At 36.3% G+C, this 26,687-nt stretch overlaps 1 protein-coding gene across 8 annotated transcripts in view; it reads right to left on the minus strand.

The window, feature by feature from the left end:
- The window catches only part of Tomosyn (syntaxin-binding protein tomosyn), a 991,423-nt gene that overhangs the window by 133,980 nt on the left and 830,756 nt on the right, over positions 1 to 26,687 (minus strand). For all 8 annotated transcript variants that reach the window (XM_067096189.1, XM_067096177.1, XM_067096169.1 and 5 more), the window contains exon 19: positions 9,123 to 9,231. In XM_067096189.1, coding sequence (XP_066952290.1) covers positions 9,123 to 9,231 — 109 coding nt within the window. The remainder of the gene's footprint in view (positions 1 to 9,122; positions 9,232 to 26,687) is intronic.

Here is a 26,687-nt window from a genome sequence, read left to right on the forward strand (position 1 = left end):
ACCAAGACCCAGTGCATGTCCCTGCTCCCGATATCACTTAGGCATGTTGCAGAACCACAAACTTTCCTTGGAAATCATTGTCTGGAATTTGTGCATAAATTCCCTTACTTGGGCCCCGTCACCACAGATGACCTAGAAGATACAGCAGACACAAAACAGAGGCACCATAAGCTATGTGCAATTGTCATCATGACTGCAAGGAGATTTGCCTTCTGTCACCGAGAGACAAAACTGCCGCTCTTCCACTCATACTGCTACAGTCTACAGTATGTGTGATCTCTTTGGACAAACTACAACTGAGAGGCCATTAGACTTATCACCACTGTTCACAATGACATTCTGAGATACCACCCCACCATGCATAATTTAAAAATCCTTGTTCGGATTTTAAGGCGAACACTGTCCAGTCTTATCGCCGAAAATCACCAATTTCCGCTTATCAGCGCCAATAATAGGGTATTGGCACCAATACATACCTAACAGAGGCGCTGATAACTAAACATCAGCAATTATCGGCGCCAAATTTTGGTTATTGATGATTTTTGGTTATTGTCATGCTGTCAGAACAGAACATTGCCAATAATTGGGGACTACCTGTATACTATACTGTATAAACACACACACATATATATATATAGTTATATATATACACATGAGATTTTTATCACACTGTGATTTATATACAATCATGAAGCTACATATGTCATTTAATATCCAATTCACGCTACTTCCGGAATATCCCCGATGGGAAATTATCACTGAAGGGGAATTTTTTAAGTGATAAATGGATCGGTACTGCCGGGTCTTGATTTCTCGGCACAGTATCTTCCAACAACTCCATTTGACTGTCAAACCATTGAGCCACCATTGACTGCCAAATGGAGTTGGAAGGTACAGTGTCGAGGGATCGAGACCCAGCGGTACCAATCCATATATCACTTAAAAATTCCCCTTCAGTGATAATTCCCCATCAGGGATATTCCAAAGTACAATCGACCCTTGTTAAGCCAGACCCCATTAATCTGGATATCAGATAAGACGGACACCAAAGAGGGTCAGCCAATTTAAAATACGTAATGTTCGACTGTGATTCAAGATAGTTACTGTTCCTCTGCTCCTCTCGTACTTTTTTCCTTTTTATTTACCAAAGGTAAATGAAAAACTTTACATTTATATTTTTATTTTATATATACTGTTCTGTATTTATACGGTACTAAACTGAAATGCTTTTAACTTGTCACCAATTTAACTTGCGCACGGTACGCAACGTCATTAAGAAACGCTATTGTCTGGAATGGTAGGAAGTATCGTAGCCAATCACTGAGCATTAACAGTTTTACCTGTCTGCTGCCCCACTGGTAGCTACAGTACGATGCTTTGTATGTTTTTTAGGAAAGAAAAGACATGACAAAGGTAAACTTTACGAAGACAAAATTTGAGTTACTGAACAATACTTGTGTTTACGTGGCAAATGACATGGAGGAGAGAGAGAGAGAATTGCCAGTTCCCTCTATGCAGCATAATTCTATCCTCAAGAGATTAAAGAGAAGAATTCTGTTTTAAATGTATGTCAACGCAGTGTTAGTAAATATCTTCTGAAGTAAAATATATATATATATATATATATATATATATATATATATATATATATATATATATATATATATATATATACAGTACCCCGTATTCGAGTTCTCATGATTCGTGGACTCACCTATTTGCGGATTTCCTATGGAATAATATATATACGCATTATTCGCTGAAAATTTGCCCATTCACAGTATTTATCACTGAGAAATATTCACTAATTACAATAAACCCCCCATATTCATGGGGATGCATACCACATCACCCCATGAATAGCTACAACCCGCGAATCCTTAGAACCCTTCTAAAAACACTTAAAACTACCTATTTTGATAGTTCAAACACACAAAAAAAACTAAAAATGCTTATACAGGTATTACCCTACTTATGATGGGGTTAGGTTCCAGAAAAAACCTCGTTTGTTGGAAAAAACATAAGAAATACCAAAATGTATCTCAAACATCGCCTAGCCTACACTATAAAATATACTCTTTACATACACAGTAAAGTAATTATTAATATCAGCTAATTCTGGAGGTTCATGAAAAGTTACTTATGATAACTCAATACAAAGAGAAATTGAATAACAAACAAGAATTGGCTTAGCCTACGCTATGGTATATTGTATACATACACGTTAGCATAGCCTACATTATACTCTACTCTATATTTACATATCATATATACAAATGTCAACATAATGAATATGCATCTTTTCCATGGATCTTTTAAAATGTTATGCCTTAATTCACTGTATCCAATCATTCTTACAATACTTTTGTATTATAAATTGCTATCATAGTGATCAATGTTTTGGTTTGGAAATGTTTATATGGTGTTTATTTCGCCGCATTTAACCCAGTTCCGAGTCGTTTTTCTTGCTTCTAGTTAGCATAAGTGAATCGCTAGACTCTGAATACTTTATTTATAAGAGGCAAGGTTATTTTTCATTATACGAAGTGTTTTTAAGTCGAAATATAACTAAAATACGTCTCGCTGTGAAATTAATTTATCTATTATTTTTGTTAATAGATGACGATTGATGATGGTCGTTTGGGGACATTTGTTTTGTGTAAAAAAATTCAAGATTCCGTTTGCTATTTTCACTTGATTTCATCATAATACAAGCTTTACGTATTTATCATTTACAGTAATGGCGTAAAAATAGCAGTAATGTGTTCTTTCATGCCCAGAAGTTTTGATTAAAATACTTTCTCTCTCATCTTAATTACAACCAAGTTTCATCCATGTTGACGATGCACAATAATTTACAGTATAGTCATTAGCAGCTTGAACATTGTTTTCTCAGCTTCAGCTACAACTTGCAGCTTAAATTTAGCATGTTTCCTTGACGATCTTTTATCCATACTGAATAAGGGTATACTGTAATATAAAAATATATCAGCCCTATTCTACTTAACGTCATTTGTGCCATAACCTACGGTAATTGTTTATTACCGTACATTGGTTGAAATACCAGGTAAATGGCTGTGTTATCCGATTCGGTTATATGCAAAACACCAGTTTCTTGGTCTGTTGTTTATGGTTGTACGCATTTATGCAAGAGTATAACATTACTAATAATACTTTTATCATTACCTTTTATTTTTTTAACTAGACAATGATGGCATATAGAGATGGAGGAAAATTTGTCTATTGTAATTTGGTCTCTCTCACTGCCTGATTATGGTGGTGCCTGTGCCCACACGAAATTTAAAAATATATCCTAAATAATATTGTCATATCGGTATTAATTGCTTACCACATTGCAAAATCGAATTATTGTAAGATGAATTATCGTAACTCAAGCATTACTTGAGTATTTTAATAATTTTTTTTTCAAAAACTGCATTTAGTCATGAAAAAGAGATGAAAATACAGTACTTAGTGAATATTTCTCAGTGAAAAATACTGTGAATGGGCGAATTTTCGGCGAATAATGGGTAGATATATTCCAAAGAGAAATCTGTGAATACGCGAGTCCACGAATCATGAGACCACAAATACGGGGGGGTTTATTTTACTGTATGTTCATCTCATTTTCATGACTAAATGCACTTTTTGTGATAAAACTATTGAAATACTTAGGTAGTGCTCGAGTTATGATAATTCACCTTATGATAATTCAATTTTGCAATGGGGTAAGCAATACCGATACAAAAATATTTATCAAATATTTTTTAATTTTGAGCAGGCACAGGCAACAGCGTACAATCAGACAGTGAGAGACCAAATTACAATAGACCAACTTCTTTTCATCCATCTCTTATCCCATCTTCTAGTTAAAAAGTAAAAGAGAATGATAAAAGTATTGTTAGTAACGTTATACTCTTGTGTAAATGCGCACAGCCATAAACAACAGAACGAGAAACTGTTGTTTTGCTTATTGTCGAATCAGATAACAACAGCCGTTTTGCTTGTATTTCTACCATCGTACGGTAATAAACAATTACCATAGTTATACTACACATGATGTTAAGGAGAACAGGACTGATGTATTTTTACATTATATCCTTATTCGGTATGGATAAAAGATTGGCAAAATATACTGCTAAATTTAAGCTGCAAGTTGTAGCTGAAGCTGAGAAAACAATGTTCAAACTGCTAATGACTATAAATTATTGTGCTTTGGCAACATGGATGAAACTCGACCGTAATTAAAATTGGAGAGAAAGTATCTTAATCAAAACTAATGGGTATGAAAAAATACATTACTGCTATTTTTATGCCAATAAACGATAAATATGTAAAGCTCGTATTATGATGAAATAAAGTGAAAATATAAAATGGAATCTTGATTTTTTTACACAAACGCCCCAAATGGCCGTCATCTATTAACGAAAAAAATAGCTAAATTAATTTCACAACAAGATGTATTTAAGTTATATTTCTACTTAACACTTCATATAATGAAAAATAACCTTGCCCCACACAAATAATGTATCTAGAGATTCACTTAGGCTTACTAGAAGCAAGAAAAGTGCTCTGAACTGAGTTAAATACAGCGAAATAAACTTACCGCGTAATCAATTTCCTAACCAAAACACTGATCGCTACGATTGCAATTTATAATACAAAAGCAATATAAGAATATATACAATATTATTGGATACAGTGAATTAAGGCATAAAATTTTAAAAGATCCCTGGAAAAGATGCATATGCTTGTATAATACGATACGTGAATATAGAGTACAGTATAATGTAGGCTAGGCTACAGTATACGTATACGATATACCATAGTGCAGGCTAAGCTAATTCTTGTTTGTTATTCAATTTCTCTTTGTATTGAACTACCATAAGTCACTCTGCATGAACCTCCAGAATTAGCTGATATTAATAATTACTATGCTGTGTAGGTACAGAGTATACTTTACAGTGAAGGCTAGACTACTATATTTGTATACATGGTACTGCATACCCTAATATAGGCTATATTCGAGACGTTTTTTCCAAGAAACGATGGGTTTTTTGGAACCTAACCCCACCATAAGTAGGATAATACCTGTATAAACATTTTTAGTTTGTTTTTGAGTGTTTGGACTATCAAAATAGGAGTTCTAAGTGTGTTTTTAGAAGGGTCCTAAGTATTTGTAGGTTTTAGCTATTCGCGGGGGGGGGGGGGTTCGCATCCCCTGCGAATACAGGGGGTTTACTGTGTATATAAATTTTATTGCTGAAGAATCTCTGAACCAACACTTTTGCACTCAAAGAATTCATTCTGTTCTTCATGTAACTAGTAAAATACATACACTATTAAAAACTACATACTGTATTCAAAACACACGCACTTATGTCATTGTCAGCTTCTCTGAGCAAACATTCTTTCTCAGACAGAATACAGCTAAAACCTGACTGGCTGGCTAGTTGCAATGGAGATCTGCTAGCCAGTGACAGCCCTCTACTTCTAAGTTTTAACATTGCCATGATTGTGATTATATGACTGCTGATGCAGGGGCGTCATTTAGGCGGGGCTGGGGGGGGGCAACTGCCCCCAAGACTCAAGATCCCCCCCCAGCCTCAACTTGACCCCCCTCACCCCAAGAAGTAATAGCAGCTGGTTTTCCATTATTCCTACCGAAATTCAAATGTGTCTTCACACTATGTTATATCTTTCTATCTATCTATCTATTTTATGTGCTTCAAAAAGAACATAAAATAGCTCAAAATAAAAAAACCCCAGGTGATTCGGCTCACTTCGCTCACCAAACCGCCTTTGGCCCCCCCCGCATCAAAAATGTGAAATGACACCCCTGTGCTGATGATAAAAATTACTCAATAATTTGCTTTATATATTTATTTCTTCATGAAAACACGAATTCAACAATAATTTTAACTTTAATATAGTGTTATGAAAAACCCCAAAACAATCTGTTGTGGTGATGCGTCATCACTTGCAAATCCTATTCCCGGACCATCCTCAGATTTACGACTGCAAACTGATGACGACGTCAGTAACAATACAAAACAATCCTCTCCAAGACTGATATGATGAAATGTATTTTATTGTCTTACTTATCGTTAAAATTCACAAGTTGAATTAAAATTATTTTGATCATGTATATTTTTGTATTTTATGGAATGTTTTTGTTGAAAACAAAATGTGTTAGTGAACTTGTGGTCTTAATTGTCCCACTATTTTATTACTGATGATCTTAATCATCTCACATTTATTAACAGTATATTAATATAGATAATAATAAACTATAATGAATAAATAACTAAAATAAAAAAAAAACATGAAAAAAGAAAAAATCTTACTTTTTATTTTAGAGACTCCACTTCTTTTTACTTAACAGTTATACGTTCATGTCTCGGCCTAGGCATCTACATATGCAGCTGAATATCATTTTTATCGTGATTTATTATTAATTTTTTATCTTTACCATAAGCTTTAATTCAAACGTTTCTACATTGGTTTATTATTCGTACTCTTTATAAAAATGAAATACAATATACTTATAGGTATTTATAGGTACAGGCAGTCCCCAGTTTACGACGGAGTTCCGTTCCTACGCTGCGCCGTAATCCGAAAATCATTGTAAACCGAAAAATTGTCAAAAATCGTCACAAATCCTAAGAAAACCTTAATTTTAATGCTTTGGGTGTACTGAAAATGATGTAAACTGCATTTTTATTGAGTTTTTCATCAAAAAACCCTCCACATTTTGATTATTCTACCGTTCTGTAGCCATATTTCTTCCATTGGATCAGAGTTGTAAGCGTCATAACCCCGAAACAGGCGTTGTAAACCGGGAAATAATTTCTGATGAATATATTTGAAAAGCGTCGTAACCTCGGAACGTCATAACCTGGACCCGTTGTAACCCGGGGACTGCCTGTATATATATAGATATCGCCAGTTAAACTGGACTATCACCCAAGACAGACACACTGCTCCCCCCCTTTTTAGTCTGTCTTAACGAGGGTTGACTGCAGCGTGAATTGGATATTAAACGACATTTGTAGCTTCATGATTATATGAATATACATATATAATTATATATACATAATATTAATATTATATATATATACAGGCAGTCCCTGGTTATCAGGGGGCTCAGTTATCAGCGATCCGGTTTCACAAAATCTGCAATTTTCCGCGCTGCCAATTTCCACATATTGGCACCGATACATACCTAACAGGCGCCAATAACCAAAAATCACCAATTTCCTGTGCTTTTCGGCACTGATAAGTTCTGAAAATCGCCGTAACAGCACCAAAAATCGCTGATTTTTGGTTATCGTCACACCGTCAGAACAGAAACCCTGCCAATAATCGGGGACCGCCTGTATGTGTGTGTGTGTGTGTGTGTGTGTGTATATATATATATATATATATATATATATATATATATATATATATATATATATATATATATATATATATATATATATATATATATATATATATATAGTATCCCATATTATATATATATACAGGCAGTTCAGTTGTTCTAAGCCGTACCGTAAGCGAAAAATTGTCGAAAATCGTCAATACACCTAAAGCATTGAAAACAATGTAAACTGCATTTTTATTGAGTTTCCATCAAAAAAGCCTCCAAATTTTGCTTATTCTGCCATTTTGGAGCCATATTTCTTCCGTCGGATCAGAGTCATAAGCGTTGTAACCTGGAACATGCGTCATAAACCAGGGACTGTCTGTATACATATATATATATATGTATGTATATATATATATATATATATATATATATATATATATATATATATATATATATATATATATATATATATATATATATATATATATATGTATGTATATATATAAACACATACATACGGCACCGATCAGTGCGCGCTTATGGCATCATAAACGCCATTTAATACAATAATTATTAGGATGTTGGGGTTAACAATGATTTTTGGTTATCGGCGCTTGGCTGGGAACAGAACCCCACCGTTAAACAGGGACTGCCTGTATGTATGTGTGTATATGTGTGTATGTATATATATATATATATATATATATATATATATATATATATATATATATATATATATATATATATTATATATAGATATATATATATATATATATATATATATATATATATATATATATATATATATATATAATAATTTCTGTGGATTTCGACTTTTACTGACTTAGTCTTGGAAATGCCATACAGCCTAACATAAACTGGAACAATTACCTCATAATATTTTCACTTGGCAGACTTTTGCACCAAACTTGCATGTATTAATGTGATTGGTCTGGGATTACTCTCTATGTGTGTGCATCTGTTTATATAAATATAAATATATATATATATATATATATATATATATATATATATATATATATATATATATATATATATATATATATATATATATATATATATATATATATATGTGAACATCACAGTGAATGCCAATACCCTTATTTTCTAGAAAGGAAAAATAATGGTCATGCAAGCATTTATTTTAAAACTAATGAAGCATTTGCAAATGTGTATTAGCCCAACAGTGCTGACATCCAGCAACAAAACCTTCAAGGTAATGTAACAGACTTGATTATGCACTTATTGGTATAACTATAGTGAAAATACAGCCTTAAGCAAGAAATAAGGTTAAATTTTATAATATACATATAAATAATCAAGTGCTTGTGTATATACTGTAATGTAAATGTGTATCTAAATGTAATAATTCTATCATACTCACTTGTTGCTGTTAACAGGGGGCATGAGGAATTACTAAAACAAAATAGGTGCTACCTAACTCAGTAAAATACAATATTTTATTTACTACCTGTACTATAATCTATCGATTACTTTTGATGAGGCAAGAAAGCCATATACACTAATTTGTTAAAAAGTTAGCCAGCCACATACAGCCACGTATACAGTAGCCTTCCTGAACCTACATTTAAAATAGATGCAATATATCTAATGTTATAAATAAAAAAAATCCACTCAGTAAAAAAACAAAAATTAGAAATATACATTATAGTTCAAACCAAAATTTTAGTTAAAACACTACATTACCTTAATTACAGTAAAGCCTTACCTTAAATCAACTAAAGGAAGGAAGTCCACATATATCAACTGCCGAAGACTTGGTAAACTGAAGACCGATATATGACCAGTTGCCACATAACATACTAAACAAACACTATCTGTAAAGAGAAACAAAAATTGTTTAGGTCATCACTGTTGATGAATTTCCATTCTTAAATCAGACTTCTAGTAAACACTGATTTTCTAATTTATTAGGAATGTTGTTGGTTTTATGGTGTGGAAATTATAATGAAAAAATTCACACAGATATACATATACAGTATTACAATCATCATTACAGTATTACTGATGATAAAACCATTACTATCACTGTTAAAAGCCAGGCTGAAACCTAGTTAGAAGAGCAGAATACTATATGCCCAAGGCACCTGATAGGAAAAGCAGCCAAACAGAGAAGAATAAATTATGCCAGAGACAGAAAAAATACAATTAAGATAAATATAAGATAAATATGGATAAAAAGGTAAAATAGTCAAAATAACATATAAACTATAAAGTCAGCCTCTTAACAAAAAGGGATTTGCACCAAGTTTGAACTAAAAAAGCTGCAATGATTCAAACATTGGATTGGGAAGATCATTCCATGATTTTGTTGCAACACAGATAGAACTTCTAAAAAACTGTGGGGTATCGAGTCTCACAAAAAAGAATTAACTGGGAAGATCTGAATGCAAAGCACGATAGCTAAAAATTATCTACGTCAGTGATAAAAAATCTATTGTAACAAGTTTTTGTCCAACTATTTATGATGCAAGTCAGATACTGATGACTAAAAAAGGGAGGAATATTCAAAACACAGAACAAAAAAAGAAAAAATGTTTTATCAAGCTAGACAAGTCTCAGAAATCTTGAGACATTTTCTCAGAATAGCAATTTTTGTGCAATTGAATACAACACGCCCTAGACATGTTCCTCAAAAGTTGATTAGCAGTTAGGAACAACATACTTAAAAGTGTTTTATTATTGTTTATTTAATCCCCATAATTTGCTTGAGGCACTAATTATGGCTAAATATCTGTTTGGAGACCTATTAAGTGGTCTACATTGAGGATATGGGATACATGCCATGAAAGAAGCATCACTGGCATAGGCAATAAGCTTGTTTTCAATGCCACAGCAAACATCTAATGTATATACTGTAGAAATATGGCAAAGAGCTCTCCCTAGGGAACACCGAAGATTACATTCCTGAAGTCAAGATTGTGCCCATCAGCAACTATTCTTTGCAATTTATTGGTTAAATATTCAATCCTGATACTGAGAAATGGTCGACCAACTACTCCCATTCATAGAAATCAAAAATCAAAACAATGGGCTCATGATAACTTGCAAAGCATTATTAAAGTCATACATGCTTTATGACCAGATTCTAAGTGCTGCTGTATGACTATGGAAACTGAAAAACCATCAAAAGTACCCAGGCTCTTGCCAAAGCCATAATGCACACTGGGGAACAGATTACTTTCAGGATATGTAATCTGACATTATGACACTAAAACCTTAAAAGATAATATAGGAGTTATACAAACTGAGGAGTAATAAGAAAGAGTAGAGCTACCCAACATTCACCTAATGGACTAACAACCAATTCTTCAACACATGCAAAAGGAACCCTTTCTGGTTAACATATAAAAAGTAACAGACAACTTTAGAATTCAGTAATCAACAGTTTTCACAAAAAAGGGTAAATGCCATTTGGGTCAACACTTTCATAAAGATTAAGATTGAGAAAATGGTCCTTACTTTCATGAGACTGAAAGCTAAACTAGTCAACAGCAAAAAGGCTGCCTTTTCTTTCAGTCAGTCAGTGATCAAGCCATTAGGTTCATAAGCAGAGGAGGGACCCTTCAGCTGACATGAAGAAAGTGTACATTTGAAAGTAACCAACCTATTATGTTCCTAAGTTCTACCCCAAAGGTTTTACTGTAATTTCATCTGAAGCATCAGGAGTCATGGCTCTTGGTTTGGTATAAATATTTCATATCAAAGCTGATATATTAATTTCCCAAAGATTATATGCCTCTGGTTTCTCCAAGTAAGCACATCTACAACTTTCACTGCACCAGCTTCTGTCTTTGATACAATTTTATCAAATGATGAGAATTCGTCTATTTGTTATGTTGATAAAACTATCCTTTAATGGAACAACATCCTCAAATTCCTTACCCAACTATGACCAATTCTGACATAAAATGTTACTCAAAATTCTATTCCAGTCTGACTGAGATTTAATATTTATTTTACGAAAGTAGAATACATCAGGGGCAACTTGCTCAGTTTTAATGATTAATGTAAATAGAGCATGGTCTATCCTAATTGGAGGACAACCTGTATTTGTTATAACACACCGAAACCAGTGAATACTAGAGAAAATCTATTATCAGACTTGTGTGAGGCCTCATTTATAATTTGCTCATAGCAAGTTTCAAAGTACAGTCTAAAGCTCTAAGGTCATGGCAATTAGAACTTGAAGTGGAATTCAACCACTTATGATGAGCATTTGAATCACCAGCAAACACAAAATAGGCCTTTCTATCCTCTTCCTTTAACTAAGACATGGTAATGAAAAGACAGTAAAAAATATCATCTAGGGCTCGGCCATAATTGATTGAACACAAACCTTTACAACTTCTAATGTTAGCAATAGTCATCAAATTTGCTAAAAGTTGCCTGAAGCCTACTGAAGTATGCAACGGTATGTGTTCCACTTTTTTTTTCTTTTTTGCAAGGAGAGTGGGGATTTCTGTCAATGTCACTAAATTTTTGTACATACTGATGCACTTACCATCCAGACATGGATTTATTGTTACTTTTGGAACATCAGATGGATGATTAAGCTTAGTATCTGTTAAGCCACTTAGAATGTGATAACCAAAATTATACAAACAACAACGAATTGTTACCAGAATTAGCTTCTTATGACAGCCACGAAAACTCCACTATTAAAAAGCTAACTGATCTGCAGCTGAAAGAGGGTCAAGAAAAAAGAATGGAAAAGCAGTGGTAATTTTTTAAAAGAATACATAATTATTTGGGCGTAACAGCTTCATGTACTTTTAATACTGAAGGTGACAGACATACCTTCAGAAAAATGAAGGACAGTGGACCCCCGAGTATTTTTATTTCAATAAATATTACTAATATGTACAACTTTAAAGTTGTTCATACTAAAGCAAATCTTACAGTCAATTATGAATTGCAATAATACCTACTGCACAATGTTGGTAGACAGGAGAATTAACCTTTTAAAGTAGCTGAGTAGAAGGTTTGATCTTTTATCTTGGGTATAGATTCTGTTTACTGATTAACAGAAACAGATGTAGTTTTTGGGGAGACAAACCAACATTTTTTTTTATATTACGTTCCCTCGTAATCTGAATTAATCCTTCATCATTTAAGATATTTATCTAAGAAACTTGAAACTACCCTGTTAGCTCCATAATTTCAGGTTTTACAGAAGTTGCTGTACTTCAACTATGTATGTCTATAGCACTTATTTTGTGTTGAACATAGGTTTTAACATTTTACAATAAAATGAACTTGACTTGGATGTATCGGGTTATTTTTCAATTGCCAGGGATAAGGGAAGCACCTTGGAGAATGAGCTGTTACATGCCATTGATAAACCCTTTTACTTTAAAAAATACTTAATGAAATCTGATACTAACCATATTCAGTAGTGGTTTATTTGCTTTGGAAAGGGGAGATTCCTCACCTTCTTTCTAAGAATGAAGATTTGGCTTAGGCAGTTCTTAAGTCTAGTCTAGGAAAGCTACTGTAACATACAAGTGCTTTGGAATCAGTTACAGATTATTTGCAATGAAGTATTTGCAGGGATTATTAAACCAATATCTGATCCTAGGGTTTTAAAGCAAAACATCCTTTTTACTAATTTTTGCCTCACATATGGCATTATTTAAGCTTGACACACATCCAAATGAAAAGTGGGACTTCTATCCAATATCAAGAGTGATATCAGGAGATAACATTATCAAATAACTTGTGCATGTATTCTGAACTTACTATAAATCATAAGTTACCATTAGCTTTCATGCATATTTGGTTTGATAAACTACTGTAGTTACTTTTTGTCTTAAGAAAGCATTCAACACAATGGCTTTAAATGAAAATGACAATGAAAATGCTATCTAGCTGCTTCAGAAATATCATGAAATGGGATTTTTATCTGGGAATTTAAGACTTTCTTTTGGATTATGGTGTAGTCCTCTTCCGATCACAATTGCTTTATACTATAAGCTCTTTATACAGCCATGCATAGAATCTACATTGTTTGAACTAAAGCAACCATTATATTCCATAATTTACATTGATGATGCAGCAGTTACTGCTGATGAATCAGATTATTTATACTGGGGGTATAAGCAATTCTAGTGATATGTGAAACTTTTTAACTCAACATTCAATATGTGGTTGCTAATTATGAGCATGGTATTTCTAGGGAAATACGTAGTTTATATGAAGATGAAAAAGGATTGTTCATATTGAAAATCACAGCAAGAAATAGAATTTATGTCCATACAATGTCTGTCCACGTAAAATATTCCCTGGTTACTGGCTTGTGACAATTATCCTACCACGTTGATCACTTTTGATTTTCATGTATATCCTTTACACTCTTGATGTTAATTCCATCTTTACCATGTTCAGGAAGAGCTACAATACATCAAAACAGTTTTCTGTAGTAAAAAGAAAAATTGTCAAGAAATACTCACTGATTCATTAAGCCTACTTAGATTAAAAAGTTGATGTTGCTAGCTGCCTTTTGCAAATATGTTTCCAGAATATACTAGTCTTTAACTATTGAACTTTATGGCAATTCTCAGTTCCTCACTGGACGGGTTGGTATCATTCTCGGCTAGCACTCTGCTGGGCCCGCGTTCGATTCTCTGACCGGCCAATGAAGAATTAGAGAAATTTGCTTCTGGTGATAGAAATTCATCTCTCGTTATAATGTGGTTCGGATTCCACAATAAGCTGTAGGTCCCGTTGCTAGGTAACCAATTGGTTCTTAGCCATGTAAAATAAATATAATTCTTTGGGCCATCCCTAAGAGAGCTGTTAATCAGCTCAGTGGTCTGGTTAAACTAAGGTATACTTATGGCAATTCTCAAGAGGGTTGCCTATTAAGTAGAACCTCACATTTGCAGTAAACAGAAGGGGCCAACGCTATTACCTTATTTCATAATGAGTGACATTCTACAGTACTGTGAGGAAATTAATTGTTATACAGCTGACATTTCAGTTGTATATCAAGGAAGCCAGTATTTCAACCAGCGGTGATTCGCATTCCTTATTTATGATGTAATTCAGCTTGCCAAATGGTGTCCTATACCATTCAGTGGTGGTTCATGACAGTGACACTGATTCTGTTCCAGAATTAATAAAACCTGAACAACTGATCAGATTGTGAATTGACATCTCTGAATCTTTTCCATTTAGCAATGAAGAATTTAATCTGAATAACCCCTCCAGCATAAGGAAAAACTATTACCAGTTATTTACAATAAGAAAGACCTTAATATTTATCACTATGAATTTACAACCAGATAACAGCCAGTTCATCAAAACCACCTTAAAGTTGTGACATTATTTTGATAAAGGATAATATAATTACGAAAGTAATTTCATGAGTGGGGTTTGAGGTTATTACTAAGGATTTAAACAAAGTAACTCAGTTAAAAATTAAAAGGGTAACACTCGGTAAATTCATAAATTACAAGTGACTCAGTTATTTACTCTTTTGAAATGAATGAATATAACAGTGACTTTAATGTACTGTATCCTCTTTGGATATTAATGATCTCTCATAAAATTCCTTACTTCTTACAACGAACGGTGATTTCTAATCTGGAAAAAAACAAATTCTATCATAATAGCACATTCTTATATCTTATAATGAAAATTTTTTGCTAGAACATTTTCATCTATCCTGTGGTTTGATACTAGCTGAACTTCTCTTAATCATGGTCATTTTTGAGTGTTCTTTAAGGTTGTAACAGACTGCTAGAGTAAACTGGTCAGAAAGCTTTGAACTTAAGTTTTGCCAGAATTTTTCTGCAGCACAATATTTTTTTCTTACTTCATGATGAGGACCCTTATGCAGTAATAATATTCCTTTTTAATACAAGCACTGTACTCCTACAGAGTATCTGTGGCTTGGTACGATAATCAGACTTTGCTATTACCGCCCCACCTTCACTTGGATTGACAAGTGTACAAAGGATGTTATGATTTACTGCAACTGTTAACTATGATGTAAATTATAGAGAAATCATTTGCCTTCTATAATTATTTTTCTCTTGTTTGCCATGTCAAAATGACTTTCACTTATCCACATGATTTTTTATTATTTTAAATTCTTTTTATATTCCTAGTTATTATAATATTTTGTGTTGCTTTGTTTAGTTTATTTTTCACAGTATCTTGCTGTTCTTCATGGCTTGAGGCAGCTATTCAATACTTTAATATTTAATAACACTGTAACTTTCTTGGTCCAATTATTTGGATTTGTTTTATCCTTACGATAAGAACGTAATACTGCATATGCATTCTTATAATTACTGTAGCTATTTGCTACTAATATTTTCACATTACAGTACTCATACACAATTAGTGTTTAAATTACACAAATCTTTACATATAACCTTCCAAGGTAGAGTATATCAAGGATAGTATCCAGAATTGTAAGTTTAAATTCTTAAGGGTCATTTCTTTCTGGCAGTCATTGTCATACAATTACAGTCATTAGTTTCAATCATCCATGTATTTTATACTAGTCTACAGTTCATGAACCATTTCTCAATAACTAACATCTCAACTTAACGGATCTTAACTTAGTGGATCTTTGTATTTATCAGCTATAATATTATATGCATTTTTTGTTATGCTACCATTTTTTATGTGATACTGCTCTAAATAAATCTCTTAACATAAACTAATGCGTGTAAAGTGTAGATTAGTTTATTTTAGGAACTGTGTGAAATTAATGTTAGCTGTAAGATATACAGAAAATCTTCAAGTTCAGGGTATATCATATGGGCTTTGTTACTCAACAGAACTTGTAACTAAACAAAAAACGAGATTCCAAAGTCTGTCAAGTTGAGGTGCTACTATACTGTAACACTGGTACGGGTTCACAATTCCTTATCTGGTATCCTTTGGGCATTATTTTTTCCTTTTTGGAATTTTTCATATTTGGGACATGAAGCTTGCATAAATACACTACAGTAGAGCATTTTATTACCAAAAAAACATTTTATAACACAAAAAATATATGTCTTCAAAAGAGCCATAAACACCACATATATTCATCATGTGACCATTTGTCCCCAAAACAAGATTTCATCATGTAGCATGAGAGTTGCATTTTTGGTAGATTACACTAGGCTTTGCTTAATGCATACGTTTCATTTTCAGTAAATGATACTAGGTTAAGCTTACTTCTGAATTATTATCAATAGGCCTAAAAACAAAATTTCAGTAGGTTAAGTGAGAACCATCAATTGGCCAGGCTTAAAAAACTTGTGGCTTGTCTTATAATTTCTTTTAACAACCACTTAGCATTTTGAGCAAAACAATGGCATAAAAACCAGTAAGTATTGTACTGGAGTAAACAGCTGTCCAAGTTGGTTACCATAACTATAGCATGTATTTAAAGTTATATTATACTTGTCAACTTGTTAGAATTTACTAATTCTAAATGAGACTTCCATAAATAAAAAATAAAAATTTTCAGTCATCTTTTATGCAATGGAGAAAGTCTTAAGCTTTAAAATAAACCATGAATTTTGAGCTGCATTTGAAGAAATGAATGATGGGTAGTGCAAATCATTTTAGAATAGGTGCAAGCAACTTCCAAAACTGGTGAAATCACACCTTTACTTACCTAATTTAAAATTTAATGCACTTATAATGTTAACCTGAATTTTTTAAACCCAGCTTTGTTAATTCACAATGAATTTTGTTTAATTTAGCAACTAATGGTCATAAGGATGTCAGTGGTACTCAGCTGTCATTTGGCAACACATGGCAATAATGATGTCAGTGAAACTCAATCAGATGAGGATTTCAAGAATGTAAACATTATCAGAATAAAACGGGCCCATGATTGTACTGTACATATTTCTTACTATGAAAAAATGCAACATAACTGGACACAATAAATAAAAGAAGTTTGATTAATACTATCATTATTTTAAAAACAACACAACTGTACTATCCTACTTAAGCAGGCAGATAACCTCCACAGAAAAGTTTTGGTTTTTAGAGCTTGTTCCACTAGTGCGGCAAACAATAATTTCAAAATATCGCACCAGAGCTCTCACTGCATTGTAGGTGACAAGCCCTGTCCCACCACACAGGTTGGTTGGTAACCACACTTGCCAGAGGAATCATTATGATTTGCCAATATGTCCAAAAGAGGGGAGGGAGGGCTCAGCTTCAGTAATTACTTGGTATATATAAAACTTTATTTTATTATAAAAATGTAATTTTTATATAAGTAACTTACCAAGCAATTACTTAGCTGAATCCCACATTGAAAAGGAAGGTTGGATGAATAGACATATCCTACTCCAAACCATTAAGTGTGATAATGACTTCGAAATAGAAAGGACAGCCAGCACTGAGAACAATGCCTGTTGTTACCATACTTGGTTAGAGAGCTACTGCAGTTGAATACTGCCTCTGGCTGGTGCTCATCTTAACCTGTAGTGGCACAGCAGTTGAGCCAAGGGTTGCCTCTACATCAGTGGAAGTCTTGCAGCGGAGGATATGCCCGATTGCTGACAAGATGTATAACAAATGAATGCCCTTGCCCTGGGCACAGTACCAATAATCCTAACAACCAGATAACACTTGTCACTTACACTGATCGCAAAACCACTACCCATCCATAAGACTGGAGAGCACTTCAGGAATCATGTACTCCCAGGCTCCCCAAGACTCGACACCCTATGTTAGGGCGAAGAGATAAAAGGGAAAAAGAATTTCTCCTATGCTTCATCTCCCAATACCATGCCAGCCACTGATGATAGCCCTAAGGTACTGCAATTTTCAAACACTGTTTCATCTTCATTCAAGTAGCAAGTATACCTCCAAGAGGTAGACCAAACAACAGTTGAAAGGGATAAAAAGAAAAAAATGTTTGAAGGTGAAATGAAGGGCACGACTGCTCAGACTGCATGCACTTTCACTTTGAACTTCAGGCAAAGTGTCTCTCTGGATCCAAGAATGCGCCTCGGAAAACAGGTCTCCTAAGAAGAATGATAGGACATTCTCTGGAAGTGTGTGAGCAGTATTCTTGATAGTTAGTTAGTTATAAATGATTTGTTTAACCAGACCTCTGAACTCTTTTAGGGTTCTTCTCGGGCTGGGGAAAAAAAGGGGGGAAAGAGTACATAAAAAATTAAGTAGTTAAATAAATAAATAAATAATAAAAAAAGGGGGGGAATTAAAAAGAAAAAAAAATCAAGAGGAAAGAGAAAAAAAATGAAGGGAAAAAAGGGGGAAGATTATATTTTACTTATCAATTTAATTTTGTTTAAGAAGAGAATGATATTATTAATTGAAAAGTTATTACCTTCTGCTAGAATATCCTTTATTGATTTATTTTGTAAATAAGTATTTCTTTCATGATGCCATCTGGGACAGTCAATCAAGATATGTTTGATTGTTATTGGGATGTTACATCTTTCACAAGTTTGGGTTTGTGTGTGGAGTTGACATCAGATGACCATGTGTGAATCTGGAGTGTCCTATTCTGAGTCTTGTTAAAATAACCTCATTAATTCTTTGCTTTTGGGTAGAAGAATGCCACTTTTTAACTTCGTTCTTAATTTGTTTTAGTTTGTTTTGAGGGGGTATATTTGTCCAATCATTTTGCCAACCCCTATAAATTAAGGGTTTAACTGATGCTAGCCAGTCTGATATGGGGGCTTTCGTAGTAGTTGGGGGGACTGTACAAGCCAATTTAGCAGCTTTATCTGCTTTCTCATTACCCTCAATGCCTACATGGGCTGGGATCCAACAAATTTGAATTTGAAGGCCGTTTGTAATTAACTGATGTATTTCCCGTTGGATATTTTGGACAAGGTGATTATTTCATTTAAATGATCCTATTGCTTCAATTGCACTTCTTGAGTCGCTCAATATGAGTGCTGAAGGAATTCCTTTTTTTGTTATAATCTTGAGAGCCAATTGTATGGCTGTTAATTCTGCTGTAAATACTGATGATATTAGAGGAAGGCCCATTTGGATAGTTTTATCACTTGAATACGCTGATGAGCCTACTCCAGCTTCATTTTTGGATCCATCTGTGTAGATTATGAAGGGATTACCCTTCCGTCTTATGTGTTCCATGGCATGTTGATGGTACATTTCTGTGTTGAACATATATTTCTTGATAGAGCACCCAAGGTAGTTAGAAGGCCCTCTGAATTTTCATGGTACTTTGCAGAAAATACCCAGTCTCTGACTGGGCAAAGAACCCTTTGCTCATCCTCCAGGCCCTGGATTCCACTAAACTTTTAAAAATGGAAGGAGCGGGGCCAGGTCTTGGATGGATCCTCGTTCTTGGCTAGGTAAGACCCAAAGTGAAAGAACCGACTGCGACCCTTTGGGAGATGTCTATGCTTTTGTCAATAACTTGCAGTTGCTAACTAGTTTGGCAGACATGAAAATTACGAGGAAGAATGTCTTCTGAGTGCGGATCTTGAGGTAATAATAACAGATCAGTGAGTCCCTTTTATCACGACATCTAAATTCTATGAAACCAGGTCAGACTTCTTTGTTTTGAAGTGTCGAACAGTTTGATGAGGTCATAAAGAGCCTGGTTTGGTCACAGGTACCTACTTCTGTGCTTAAAAACTGAGATAAACTTATCTCAGTATCCTTTAATGGAGGGAGCAGAGAGACTACCAGAGGTCCTCAACTAGAGGAGGAAGTCCAGTATTTAAGTTAAAGATGTCTTGGAACATGAGACATCATGTCTTAGGCACCATCAATGAAAACACTGTACAGTGTAGTTAATTGGCAGCCGTCACAGAAAGATCCAGGAACCCTCCTTTATTGGCCCAATGGAGTTGCAAGGGTCATCAAGACGTTGGGGTTCGACAAGAACTTATTTAGAACTTCCCTCACCATGTTGAAGGGCAGCAAGGCATACAGATCCAAGCTCTACCAGTCTTGGAGTCTGACGTCTGTCACACCTGATAGGGGATCCTGGGCCGGAGGGCAGAAGAGAGGAAGGTTTTTGTCTCTTGAGGTGTCAAACAGGTCTATAGAAGTGATCCAGGGTCCGCTCGGTGGGAAGGACTTGCCTCCGAAGGCTCAGTTCGTCAGCTCCGTCGTTTTAATTTTCCTTTGAATAACTCTGACGAATAATGTAAAAAGGGATTTTGACAAAGGAAAAAATTAATTTTGGCGTGACTCCCCTGCTTGTCAGGGGAAGCAGGAACGAGTGCTCTCCCTTGTTACAGATACCTGTATATCACAATTCTGTGGAGTCGTCTGCATGCATTACCACTATGTTGTTACCATTCATATTTGAGAAGCTCCGAAGTCTTGGTGAATGACCTTAAGACTCTGTAACATGATAAGTTCTCCTTTCTTCTCGATCGGTTATTAGGCCGAATTGTAACACACTCATATGCCATCAGCCCAACCAAACAAAGATCTTGGTGGGCAAAAAAAAGACTACTGTAGTAGGCTTGTCCCTTGGCAGGCCTAACGTGACTGTAATTCATTTTACATATCTCCTTCAAAGGGGATCGAAGAAGCTGTTTGTCTAGGTAAGACTGATGTTAATGCCCATCCAGGGAATGATGTCCTTGACTTCTTTTGTGGCTCTCTTCAGGAGAGAGTATACTTCTTCGAAAACAAAGGGCGACTGCCTCTCTGATCCTTTTGAGAAGTTCATCAAACCATTGGGAGAGGTGATTAAAGGAGGGTTCTCCATGCAGGGGATGAAGTAGCTCCCCTTTAGAATTTGAGAATCCACTAGTCTGCCCCTCGCTATCCCATTTCTCCCACAAAGGGAGAAGTCTGGTTACAACCAAGGTACAAAACTCTTATCTTGCATGTAGATTGCAACTATGGCTTGCTTCCATGAAAGGAATACTGTTGCAGAGGAGAGACCATCTATATCCGAACAGTGACAACAAAGAACTCTTTGGGTGCTTGGTAGGCCAAGCTAAGAAGTCTTGCATGGATTCTTGTAAAAGTCCGAAACGATCTCTTCCACAAACATTAAGTACAAGTGGGGGTGAAGCAAGTTCATGGGCGAATTCACAACGCCAACTTCTAAGACTACGCAACTCCTCCGATGGTAAAAGAGCACCAAGTTCTTTCTTTTTAAAACTTCGAAAGAGAAAAGGTTCATGAGTTCCAAAGAGCTATCTCTGATGTCTTCGGTCGTGCATTAAAGCACACTGAACAAGAACGCCTGAAAGTGCAGTCCTGAAAACCTGAAATCTTCTTCTATGTTCTTCGCCAGAGCTCCTACCATCCAATGAAGGAAGCTGAACAGTTAAAAAAAAACTATGAAGAGGTTCTTAAGAAAGTGGTTGATAAGAACCTAATTTTAGCCGCAGCGAAATCCAAACTATGAGAAGAGTCGAGGAGGCTGGAGAAGTCACCCCCTGGAAGATCACTACAGTACTCCCCACGAAGGAACCTCCCTGGTGACGAATGAAAGGTATCCTGTAGTCCCCCCTAAGAAGAGGAGAGGGAGGAAGCGAAAGTAGTCTTGCCTGTTCCTCTTAGAAATGAGCCAGTCTTGGATTTCCTTAAGCACCTTCTTGCTTAGGGAGTCAGGGACTATCTTCTGGGTGGCTTCTCTTCAGGAAGGAGGAAGCAGGATAGGCTGGGGCAACTGCAGTGAAAAACAGGGATGGAAAGTTTGCCAACAGGAGCAATGAAGAGCTTACCACACTAAAGGAGCAGAATCTTGATTAATCTCCTTTTCATTCTTGACGATATTGGAGACAGGGATGTGCCCTGGGGAGGGTTAGAGGTGGGAGCTTTTCTAATTATTTATAATCTCAGAAAGCTGTAGTGTGTTGGATGCCAAGAGGGCTCTGGCCCGTTGCCCTTGTTAGGGGTGCTTGGTGCTTGAGAGTGGAAGAGGGATGATGAAGAGTTGGCTCCGGACTCTGGATCCGTGGCGCTGGGTGCTTGAAAACCAGTGACGGGAGCACTGGAGCTGGATCTGGGATCCCAGGAGCGGGCACTGGGTGCTCTTGACAAATACTTTGGGCACCTGGCATCCAAAATAGGGCACTGGTACTTGGAAACTTGTGCTGGGAGCATTGAAGGTGGATCTGGGCTCTTGGAAGCAGGTGCTGGGCACTTGTGACACATGCTTCGGGCACTTGGCATCTAAAAGAAGGCTCTGTATACCCGGACAATCTGGAGACAACGAGCCCGAGAATCCCAATGATGAGAAGAAAGAGGTACCAATGCAAGGACTACGGGATCCACTCCAAATCTGCAGGAAGGCTGTGGGCTACCTAAATCCTTTTGTCCCACTTAACAGGAAGTGGGGAAGACTGACTGGAGTCGCCCACCTGTCTCTTCGACTGCCTGGCGCTCTCGTGGCATTGGGTGCTATCGGAATCTGAGTCCGAGTTGAAGACACAGGACACACATTCACAACGTGTCTTTCCAACCTCCATCTGTCGACACCTAGGATCTTCAGTAGGCTCAACCGAGGGGGTGGGTGGGAACTCGTGAGCAATTCCACTAGCACACCTCAGACTTCCAGTCTCCCTTGGACCTCCGATATGTCTTCTCCCCAGTACAGGGGAGTGGGACAGGGACCTTCGTCTAGAAGAATCGGCGGGCAAGAAGCCACCTCCTCCACTTACACTTCCCTTGGCCACTTTCTAAAAGCTCTGTCAAAACCTGGGATTTTGCAACAAGCTCAACTGAGTGGGTAGCAACTCATGGGCAAGCCCCACCAGCTTCCCTTGGACCTCCAGAACGTCTTCTCCCAGGTTTAGGGGAGCGGGACAGGGACCTTCGTCTAGGAGAACCGGAGAGATGGGAAACCACCTCCTCCACTGGCACTTCACTTGACAATTCATACAAAGCACTTTGAACTCACTACGAGGTTCAATTTGTTATCGAACCTGGAAATAAGATTGGCAATGGTATTGGGGTTAGAAGCATGGGAGCTAAGGGGAAGAATCTAGTCTGGCTGAATCTTCTTTCAGCCATAATGGCCACTTTTCTCTTCTATTTCTTTCAATGTTACTAAGGTCTAACACTCATCACAATTATCTCTTTGTAATATACATGTTCCCCACAATTAATGCACTTGAATACGTAACACAGCAAAATTTAGTTAGTCTAACCTAACATTCTTTGCTACAATAGGAGAGGCTAGAAGAACTTGAATTTGACATAACTAACTGAAAAGGATATTTTGTAACATATGACAGGTCCTTAACTATATTATCATAACCTTGACATAACTATAGGAAAGGGATATTCTATCTTATAAGATAGAAATCTCCTATCAATATCATAACTACGATATATGGTTGTGCCTAACTTCTGATCATACAGGAGAGAGCCTTGCACAACTGTCATCCATAGTTATTAGCATTGCAAGAGTTAGTTAGCCTAGCATTACCTCCTCCGCTACAAGAGCGAAGGCTAACAGCACTTGAATTAGACAGAACTAGATAATAGGGATATTCTGTAGCATATGAAAAATATCTCCCCATGAATATTATCATAAGTTTGATATGCTGTTGTGACTGAATCTGAACGCATGGAGAAAAGCCCTGTACGATCAGCGGCCATTTTGAGATAGCCAGCAAAGCTTAGCTAGCCTAACCAGAAGCACTTCAAACAGGCATAACTAAATGAAAAAGATAATGTATAATATACGATAGATATATCCTTAGCTATATTATCATTACTCTGACATGTGGCGTCTAAACTCAGACCAAAGATGAGAACACCATTTTGTCATAGCTACGCTCAGTTAACTATCAGCATCCCAGAGATGCCTGAATTGACAAAATTAAAAGAAACAAAGGCTAATCTGAAGGACTAACAACGGATCAGCATCTAGGATAAACAAAACAGATAATGCTTTACTGACTTCCAACAAACAAATCATTTGATAAACAGGCAGTGAAAATACAGGTCTGCTGCATGACGTGAGCAATGTTATTGCCCATGCGGCAAAATCATAATGATGCCTCCGACCAGTGTTGTTACCAACCAACCCGTGTGGTGGGATGGGGCTTGTCACCTACAATGTAATGAGAGCGCTGGCGCGATATTTTGAATTTAGGGTTTGCCACACTAGTGGAAATCTATAGCTAAGTAATTGCTTGGTAAGATACTTATATCAAAATTTTGGATAATGGATTGTAAACCTGTATTATCTTTCTTTTCCTACTTTCACTACTATAATTACTAATTTACAACTATAAATTTTCTTTCTTGTCATTGACACATTTCGGCAAGTGAGGAGAGCGAAGTATTTCTGGGAACACCCCACTGATACTGAATTTATTTTAGATACTTCATTTATCTAATTACGGAAAATATTTCTTAACAAAACAATTTTACTTTAGTGTCCTTCCTGAGTTTTGTAAAAATCATATATAATGGTTATAAGGTACAGAAATTTCCACTAAACACTGAAAAAGGCAAATCAGTAGCAGTTGTGATTGGGAAACATCAATGATGAGTGTTAAGGTCAGATTCTGTACTAGCACACTGGGATGTCTGCCAATGATGAGGCAAATGTCCAGTCTGTTAGTTTAAGATTACACATAAATTCTGGGTGAGAAGAAGTGGTCAAGTCTTGCATCTCCCTCATTGTTGTCCACCAGTGACAACTTATCAGTGGCTTCCGCAGGGGCACTGAGACAGATGAAGAGATGCTCATCACTGTTGGAGATTAGTGCGGTATTTGTGATCCTGCAAATGGAAGCCAACTAGCTTTTGACCGGCCAACTGATGATGGCATCCATACTGAGGATGCCCATGATGCTGGACAAGAGAAGCATACTTTGACAGGCCATTAAACTTTGTTATACTCAACAATAAACATATGGATGAAGATGCACCAGAGTGACCTTGGCTCTCCAGGATAGTCTCCTTCTTCATACTCTAGACACAAAAAAAACACACAAAGGAAGAGTCAGCTGTAGAACTTCAGATCAACTTCACATAGGATAACTCAACCAGCTGTGTTCCATACCTGCTGCTGGCCACTGCCATGCTGGACATCATCATGAATGTCAGACTGAGGATGGATGCAAGGGGAACAAGCAAGGGACACAGCAGACCAATGGCTACCCCATACTTGTTTTTTTCCCTACCAGATTCAAGACACTGGAGATTCTATGGTATCCAAGGCTGTTTGCTGCAGGAATACCATGCCTCTTCTGCTATGAAGTAATAATTAGCAGGCTGCAGAATCACAAACCTCATCCCAGTTACATTCTCACTATTGGATATCAACAAAACAAAGAGGTTTGTCTGGAATTCCCTTCTTGTGTGCAATTTGCAAGAATAGGCACTGTATTGGGAGCCATCAGCAGATTGCCAGCGGAGGGAGCCAGGACACTAGAGAATATTCCAACAGATAGGAGGATGGTGCTGTCACACAGCCAGGCTCCATTCTACATACAATATTTGGAATGGGCCATTAAGTGTGGTAAAAGATCTCACACACACATGCTAACATCTATGAAAACCAAAATGGCAATCTTCAAAGTGGGCAATGTTTCATCTTCATCCAGTCACCAGTCAAGTCAGGGCTGTCTCTCTATCTGAAGAGAAGGGGAATGGGATGCCCCATACACCTTCCAGGACCACGAACATGTAGACTTCAGCAAAGAAGAAGAAGTTACACTTTCTACCAAATAAAGGCAGCTGGTCTATGACACAGTCCTATGTTGAAGGAGGCCAGAAGAAGTGAAGATGGTATTCTCATACTGACAGTTCTCCCACCAGCAGAGGATTGTCTTCATAAATTCTGAAAAATGTGACAGAAGATAGCAGTGGAGCCATGGGTGTTAGGAGTCCTTAAACCCCAGAAAGAATGTGTGTCAGATCCCCTTTAAGGATTAAGATAGTGGGGTCAGTGCAGTATCTCAACAGATGATAGCAGTGGAGCCATGGGTGTTAGGAGTCCTTAAACCCCAGAAAGAATGTGTGTCAGATTCCCTTAAGGATTAAGATAATGGGGTCAGTGCTGTATCCCATCAAGACTGAAGTCCTCTTTACATATCTGGACTTCAAAGATGCATACTTTTACATACTCTTTAATCCTTTTCAAGGCAATAACTCCACTTCATTTTGGCACAGTAGGTATTTCAGTTCTGAATCCTGAGCTGCAGCCTGCAAATACCTTAAGGTCTTTCAGGCCTTGGCACCAGTGGCAGCCTGTGTACAAAAGAACAGCATAATACTTTGGAAGATCTTGAATGACTAGCTGGTAATGGCAACAAAAGCAGCAGAACCAGAGCAACATTGGGCCCCATTATGTTGTGATTGTCTACCT

Source organism: Macrobrachium rosenbergii, chromosome 4 (genome assembly GCF_040412425.1).
Source record: "Macrobrachium rosenbergii isolate ZJJX-2024 chromosome 4, ASM4041242v1, whole genome shotgun sequence".
Lineage (NCBI taxonomy): Eukaryota > Metazoa > Arthropoda > Malacostraca > Decapoda > Palaemonidae > Macrobrachium > Macrobrachium rosenbergii.